Genomic DNA, 8,686 nt, shown 5'->3' with positions numbered 1-8,686 from the left:
TATTAGACCAAATGTAGTGTAGACTAAATGGCAACTTTGTAGTAGGATAAACAGGTTTAGACCAAGTGGTATTAAGAAAAGAGGAGGAGACCATCGGTTATGTCCCCCTTCCAGATGAAGGGATCAAGTCAGAACGTGGGACTCTCCCTACCGGATGCTGAAGACCTAGCCCAGGGTAGAACTGAATGGAAAAGGAGCACCCATAGGAGAGCAAGGGACACACCGTCCTTAAGTCAGGTATTAAGACTATTAGAGAGGTACACCAACTGCTTGTGGAACAAGTAAATATAAACCGATACAATTACTTACAAATGAAAAACGGTAAAAACAACCAAATGAAAATTTGCTTTTTGTGTACAGCCATTTGACCTACATGTATTTAATTCTTTGCCAATCACAACTATAGTCTACAGTCACGCTTTCAAATATTATTGCATTATTATTTGATCATTCACATTACATGACCACATCTTCCCCTATAATTTAAAATTCAATTTTTGACATCCTTAACCTTTAAACTCAAGACATTCCTTATGAAACTTACAAATATGTTCGAAAACAAGGAAAAGATATAAAATAAAATGTTAAAAAATCACATTACCAACTGATTACATGACTGGAGAATACATGGATGACATCTATATGGCACTGTAGTCAACTCTCTTGTTTACACAAAAGACATGGTGTTATAAAGTACACCACCAGTGTTCATAGAAGTCCACACTATGGATTTGACACCAGTGTTACATATATGGTGTCAGTTCAACACCTTTAGTATTATTATAAGTTACACATGTTGGGTGCTATTTTAACACTATTGAGTGTCATGTTCAACTCCAGAGTGTAAAATAAGCATCAGAGCATGTGCTCCTCTACAAAAGTGACAGGTGCTATTCTAGACACCTTAGTTCATTAAGTGTACAAATAGATGTGTAGCTATATCTAAACTCTTTTACAATTACAATAGAATCATCACATCACAATGATCACATCTATTACTTGAATAAGTAATGGTATTCCAAATATCTGAGACCTAGTAATATTCAATTATACACTCGTCTTTTTTTTTTTAAGATTGAGTTTCAAGGAAACCTTTACTAGACACAGTTGCCCATATCATTTGAAATAACAAAGGCTTGCTTGGAAAAAACACCATAAAAACCATGTGCTGATTGAGTGAATGCTCTCACATTTTACAGGTGCTCTTGAACACCATAGCCTTACTGAAACTGTTCATTATTTTTTTTGCAGATCAATCTATCTACATGTATAAATCTTTTTTTCAGGTGAGGTGGCCCATGAGAAAATGCCATCTTTTCTGGGATGAGGAGCTTGGTTAAAGCTTTTAAGAAATTCCTTAATAAAGCATGGGCTAAAGGTCTCTTTACAATAAAAAAAGATTTCTGTCAAGTCAATTTGCATCAAAAATATCTGCCAAATGTTTCCAGAAGCGGGTGCATATTTGCTCTCATTCAAAAACACATATTTAGAAAAAAAATCCACATAATTTTCCAACATTTAACAATTTTTGGATGCTTCTATTAAAAAATCACTTTGCAATTAGTAATAGCGCTCAAGGTTCTATAAATTTCTATGCAGCTTAAGATAACAGCATCTCATATTCTATCTGCTGACTAAAAAAAAAACCTCTGAAATATTTGGTTGAGTCTCCTTGCAACACATATTGAATCTCAAGTAAATAATAGCACGTACAAAATTAATAAACTGAATACTGAGATTGGCTGAGTATATCATCTAAGTAAAAATCAAAGTAAAAATAGGCCTACTGACTTTTTTTCTGGATTAGATATTGGATTGAATACTGACCTACATCTTTCACTCATACTTAAAAAAAGTCTTTAAAGCTGAAATAAAAATAACACTACATCATATTTATAACAAGTTCATCATGTGATGGCTTCAATTAATATATCCATGTGAAAAAAGCATATCAAGATAAAAGTTGAAATGATATTTTTCACATCCATGGTGCATACATCGTTTAGTTACAATGTGCACCTATCTCAGGAAAGGGTTAATTCCCATTCCTAGCTTAAAACAACAGAGGGCGTCCTTGCACCCACATGAAAAATACACATGTATGAGCAATGGTCACATGTCAAAGTGGGATACACAAATACAAAGTCAACATGCACTAGTGGATGCAAAAAAGGTACATTTGGTTAAATACTCTTATAGACATTGTCTGGCTATCTAAATAAATATATAATTACACACACAGGATTTTAAAGGGGAAATTCACACTGATGAAAAGTTTATTGTAAAAATAGCAGAAAAAATAATAAAAATTATCAGTGAAGATTTTGAGGAAAATCCATTAAATATTAAGAAAGCTATTAAGAAAGCTATTAGAATTTTAAGTTTTTGATTTGTGATGTCATACACAAGTAGCTGTCTCATATGTTATATAATATAAACTGAATAAATTTCAATCCTTTAGTGATTCATGATGACTAAATTTTTCTTTAGGAATGGGTGTGAAATAATTTGATTGTTGATATACTAAAGATACAATAAACCCATTTTCAATTTTTCTTTTAAGAAAATGACTTTTCATTGAATTTTCAATTCACAATACATGTACAGCTGCTCGCATGTGACATCACAAATCAAAAAAGAAATAAAATTCTTTTTAAATCTTTAATGGAATTTCCAATATGTTTTCATTTATATTTTCTGCTCTTTATCAAGGTGAACTTCCCTTTTAAATCTTTAATACAAACAACCAACAATACTTTGTGCTAAAGCTTTGTATTAAAGAAAAAAGACTGGCAAAACAATCCTCTTTAATGATGCATGGCAAAATATACATAAGCTTGGAATATACAACCTGGCCAGGTTTCATGAAATGTGATATCAATTTCAAGTTACAATAAGCAATTGGAGCTTATGATTGGATGAAGTGTATGTTGCGACTGATATCATGTTTGAGAAAAAGGGCCCGATAGATCTGGAAAAACAATCATTAACATATATACCCTCCAAACTATTGAACTTTTGTATCACTATCATTCATGCTAATACTGCACTAAACCAATCCATGTAAATGCTTCCATCACTCAAACCTTTTAATTTTAACTTGAGAATGGCTGTTTATAACATTTTCCATACTTAGCTGTCTGCATATAAACGTATTCCGGCCCAGCCTCCAATAGGCCACAATGTGACACTCAAATAAATCAAATGCCGTGATAAGCTAGAATGCCTACAATATGCAATGCATAGACTGTAATTTACAAATAAGAAAACAAATTAGCCAAGGCTAACTTTAATGATATGCAATAGATGCGAATATTAGAAATAAAAGTGAACTGATGGCAGAATAAACAATAATTTCAAACTGTGTTGAAAGAAGAATTACTTTTAACTCTCCTAAGAGTACTCAGTAGCCTTTGATGTTTTGACCTGCACTTAATTCAAAACTTGCAAGTTATTCCCAGATTTACAATTGATACTTGCCCTAAAATTCGCTTGCAAAAGATAAAAGTTTCTTGCCACAACAGAAGGTCTGAATTGGTAACAATCATATGTTTTCAAAATAATCATACAGCTACATGTATTAATTGGATTCAGATTAGTAGTTAAAGAATATCCCAAATGTGATGACTTACAAATGCGTACATGTATCTGTAAAACTAAAGAAACCAGAATAGACAGTTCATCACTATCCTTTGTTTGTGGCAGATAAAAATAGTGAGGACAGATCAAAATGGATCAGAAATATTAAGGACTGAAAATAAATGTTACTATAAAAATACAATTAGAACTCAATTGCATTACTCATCAAATGGATGAATGCTACCCTGTCTAAACTTTCATTCTATGGGGGGGGGGACCTGCAAATTCTAGCCATTAAATTTAATTGCCTGATCTCTTGCTCATAAGAATTATCCTGGTGTGAGAAGTTCTTGAAGTGAAGAAAGAATGGAGCAAAATGGGGGTCGGATGTACAAAATGGTTGAATATTTTATGAAATTGCCTAAAATTTGAATTGAACCCCCCCTAGTTTGCTACAGCACTGTGTTTCTCCCCAGTCAATAATGGTAACTTTAAAAATTCTTATTTACATTCCTAGAACCATTACCATGGCAATACTACCCAACCACATCATTTACAATTAATATTATTTACATTAAAAAATAATCAAACAAATTTACCCCCAGGATCTTAAGACTTATAAAGTAAACATTAATAATATCAGGGATCACAAACACAAATTGATTGACGTAAAACAAATTACTATTGATTGCTTTGACCTCTTTATAGAAAATCAATTGTAAGAATCAATTGGACGGTCAGTTGCTAACTTTGTGTTACGTGCCCAAGATAATGGCTTTTCAAGATGCTAACAAGGAAATCTATAATAATAATAATAGAATGTATAGGGTTACGTATACAACATACACATTCTTTCTTCCATCTTTGGCGAAGGTTCAATTGCACGAAACAGCGAGATTAGAAGAAACGACCTCTATCTCCTTCTCTACTGATCTGATTAAATTTTAGAAAACTTGACTGTAACAAAAGCGCAATGAAACAGACTGGTATCCAGATGGCCGGGGGGGGGGGGGGTGGAAGGTCCGTTCAGCTATTCATAGCAAAAATACATGAACATATCCATAACAATGATGACTCCTTCAGTGAAAAAGAGATCTAATCTTCTATGTTTCACCCATAAGGAGAGTCACATCGCCTTCTAAACACACTGTATCTAGGAGTTATGTAAGAGTAATAATTTTCTAATGAGCTAACAAACTTTTGATAGTCTAAGAGATTAAATCTGGTATCATTAAACTCTTATATGTTAGGATGATATGATGTTGACATTTTGTCGATTACTAGACAGCACTTTTAGGAGTTCTGCAAAAATAATATTCTATGATAATGAAAACTTGGTCAGTGGGTTTTGAACTGTATTCTCTGTCAATCTGTGAAATGCTGATTTCTAATAAGAATTGATAAAGATGGACCAAAATGAATAAGGGATTTGACAAATACAGAAAAAGTGGGGGTACAAACAAATTATTTGCCATCATTCAACTGACTGAAAATATCAATTGCAAATTTGTACACAATAGATCATTTCTAACGATAGCAAGTCGATTCATAATTTCTGTTGTAAGAAGCAGACTAGACCAGCATGCCTTCACAGATTTGCAATTTGTACAAAGACTTGTGATTGATTCTGGGGCTTAGAAGTAACATGCAATCTACTGTAATTTAATCAATGCCCCTTTGAACAACATCATTTTTCAGTATTTTCCAGTGTTCCGTTTCTTCCTCTCCCTTTATATCAGTACAGTTTATGCATGAATAACAATTGTCCAGCACAAATAAACATTTTCTTTTCTTCCAAGGCCTATTCTCACTCAGCTCAGCTTATGAATGATCCAATAAGATTTACCTATGGAAGGCCAGCACCTCCAGCATCTGAAAAGCATGACATATCAAATTACTCCACTCCTCTCATTGTATTGAACAATTAATTTGCTTTTTCATTCACAAAGGGACAGTGCATAATGTATCCTGGAACAAATTATGACATGGACAGCTTTCCATAGTTAAGATCAGACTGATCACTCACAAATTATCCTACATGATAGCTAGGCCCGCTTGGAGAACAGTTTTCAGAACTGAAGTGGCTTGACTGGGTAAATATACCTATATTATTACTATTATCATTCAGGCCTTGATGTTACATTCTATTTGTCAGGTTTAAAATGGCTAATTAATGCTTACACAATTAGATCTTTGTTGAAGGTATTATGCGATTGATGGCTTTCCATAGCTGAGATCACTTGGATCAATCATAATTGTAAGAATAATCCCTGAAGCAGTATTCTATGCATTCCCCACTTCATTTCCATCAGGTTTGCAATGGCTAATCAATGCTTACACAGGAAGCGAGCTGTGCTTGAACCACTCCTGGGTCGAGTTGTTGGATTGATATGGTTTGGTTGGTTTATTGTTGTACATTTGATCCGACCATCAATTTTTCCTCATCTTAGATTGGATCCATGCTTGTATCCTCTCCTTGAGTTCAGTGGCTGTTGAATAGATGATGAGGATAGCAAGAAAAAAATAATCAAATACAGTGAGAGCTGCAAAGAAAGTATCCTCAAGGAGGACACCACAAACCATATCACTTTTCCAGTATGCATTGTGACTTCACTTACTTAATACTTAGACCAACATATTGCCAAAAAAAAATAAGTAGCTCACAAATTGAAAAATTGGGATACTCCTAAGCATAGCAGTACGCATTGGGCATAGTTACTCCCCCAGAAATTGTAAAAACTTTAATACTTATATTGACAATTTTCACAAAATTCACCAAAAGGGTGCAAGAAGCCCTTCAATCTCACTTTAGAAAATGCAAAAGAGCTCCCATGACAAGCGAGGTCACTCTGCTCCCTTGCCTTCAAGTTTTTTCATTTTTTTTTACGCATCTTGCCTTGCACCCACCTGGAAATATTTTCTGCCTATGGCAAGGCTCCTTAGTACAAAAACTCTGAATACATTGTGATTATAATCAAGTTCAAGTTCAAGTTCAAGTTTATTTATTCAAAACCAAAAACATCATATCATAATCAAAATAGATATACATACAACATAAATGAGTACATGAACATACATTAATTAGATTATAGCATAGACGAATTGGTTTTAGGACCCCTTTAAAAGCATAGCTTGTGAGTAGGGCCCTGGAATACTTATGATTATTAACATAAACATAGGATATACTAATTTACAATGTATCAACATATCAATACAAAACAAAAGTGGCCCAGAAACCGAACCTTCCGGTATTCCAAAGCTCATAGAATTTTTACAAGTATGAATACATGATTCAATCACTGACATCAATTCTTGGCTTCAATCAAGCTCATATTAACATATCACTAAAAAATAAAAGGGTTCCAAACTGAACATTGAGGTATTCTCCAAATACATAATGATTACAGTCACTGACCTGGTATCAGCATATCACTACTGAGAGGACTACGGTTGAACGGGTCTGTCTGTGAGTTCAATAGATGGCGCTCTATAACACAACGGTCCATGACATTACCAGATGGTAGCGTCACCGGGTCCTCCATCAACGTTGCCATCAGTGGATCTGCCATGAAGTTAAATGGGTCGAGACGAGAATGTGTGAATGGATAAACCACAATGTAAAATTTCCATTTTTCGTATTCACTTGGCAATTACATACTTGAAATATATTCATAATACAATGTTGAGAAATATAACAAACTTTAATCTCACAGTACTTCCCAGAGTGCAAGACATGGCTGCCGGGAAAGGAGACAGCAAGTAACTTAACTGCCTTGATCTTTGTGGTTCTTTTCTTAAACATGCTCAAATGAGCTAATCCCTCACCTCTAAATTCATCAGGAGCGTCTTCCAGATCAAGGTCTGTCTGTCTATTCATCTCGGCCAATCTTTGAGCCCTCTGAGATAGATCAGAGAACTGCTGGATCTGCGAGGAGGACTTGATGTTGTTCCGATTCATAATGAGGATGGCTTCAGCGAAGATATCCTGGCAAAAGGATCTCTGTGGGGAATAACGTTGAGAGGTTGCGTATGTTACCCCCTTTTAGTTCACAAATTGTCAACTCCATTTGATTTTACTTACAAAAAAGAGCTTGAAGATCCAAAATTTTGACCTGTGTTCATGATATGTTGTAAAAATAAAACTCTGATAATTTTTTAACATTAGAAAATAATTATTTGTTCTTTCAAAAAGTGAAAATATGACAGGAAACACCAATCCAATCCAATGCCATATATCACATGTCGTATACGAAATTGACTTGTTGTATATTATTATTATTATTATCCCTAGCAATGAAATTACCGGTAAATGATTTTTAGGTTATATATCTTGAAATGTCTGCTTGAATTTTATTTTGTTTTTCATTCCGTGTGAACTTTTTTATCCATATGAACAATACTCAATAAAACACATATCACAAAGTTCATATGAACTTATGTTTTTATTTTGGATTCGTAAAAAAAATCATCAGGCAAATAATACATGTACTAAGGGCACAAAGAGAATTACTCATCGTGAATGAGAGGATTGATATATCTCATTCATTGAAATCCCCAAATAATGATTTGCCTTACATCCCACAAGTCATACTGAGCAGAGACTTAAATGATTTTGGACTTTAAGCCCATTTCACTATCATTCAACTCCTACATCAACTGACCTCATCCGCAGCGATGCCCTCTACAAGTTCTTTACTGTCCAGGTTGAGATAGATAGTGGTCAACTGATCAAGCATCTTACGTGGCTCAAAACCATACTTCTCACGGTTCTCAACACGGAGATCATTGCACCTTGGGCCGCATAGCTGCTGGAGGTTGGAGTTTAGCATGACGGCAAGACGACTGCACAGCTCCTGGGTAGAGTGAGGTCAAGAGAATAAAGAATAACATTTCAATATTTTGAGTGAGTCCTTATTCTATGGCAATTGGAAGAAAAATGCAAGAGTTCCAATTTAATGAACAGATGATTACATAATGATTCAAATAACGTACTAGGAAGACGTACTATGAACGTCTTAGGAAGTATTTCTTGATCTGTAAAGTGAGGTAGTTGAACATCTCTAGAGTCACATTGGCAATTGTGAAGAATGATGTTGCCAATTTAATG

At 34.3% G+C, this 8,686-nt stretch overlaps 1 protein-coding gene across 3 annotated transcripts in view; it reads right to left on the bottom strand.

Annotated features, from left to right (window-relative positions):
* Positions 1 to 342: 342 nt before the first annotated feature.
* LOC135156737 (ubiquitin conjugation factor E4 B-like) overlaps positions 343 to 8,686 on the bottom strand; it is a 33,054-nt gene continuing 24,710 nt past the window's right edge. For 2 of the 3 annotated variants that reach the window (XM_064109810.1, XM_064109811.1), the window contains exons 24-27: positions 8,241 to 8,432; positions 7,405 to 7,579; positions 6,995 to 7,141; positions 343 to 6,068 (exon numbers count right to left, since the gene is read on the bottom strand). In XM_064109810.1, coding sequence (XP_063965880.1) covers positions 6,010 to 6,068; positions 6,995 to 7,141; positions 7,405 to 7,579; positions 8,241 to 8,432 — 573 coding nt within the window. In that variant the 3' untranslated portion in view covers positions 343 to 6,009. The remainder of the gene's footprint in view (positions 6,069 to 6,994; positions 7,142 to 7,404; positions 7,580 to 8,240; positions 8,433 to 8,686) is intronic. The other variant, XR_010295756.1, reaches the window with a different exon arrangement.

This window comes from Lytechinus pictus, chromosome 14 (assembly GCF_037042905.1).
Source record: "Lytechinus pictus isolate F3 Inbred chromosome 14, Lp3.0, whole genome shotgun sequence".
Classification (NCBI taxonomy): domain Eukaryota; kingdom Metazoa; phylum Echinodermata; class Echinoidea; order Temnopleuroida; family Toxopneustidae; genus Lytechinus; species Lytechinus pictus.
This window is presented reverse-complemented; position numbering and strand designations above follow the sequence as displayed.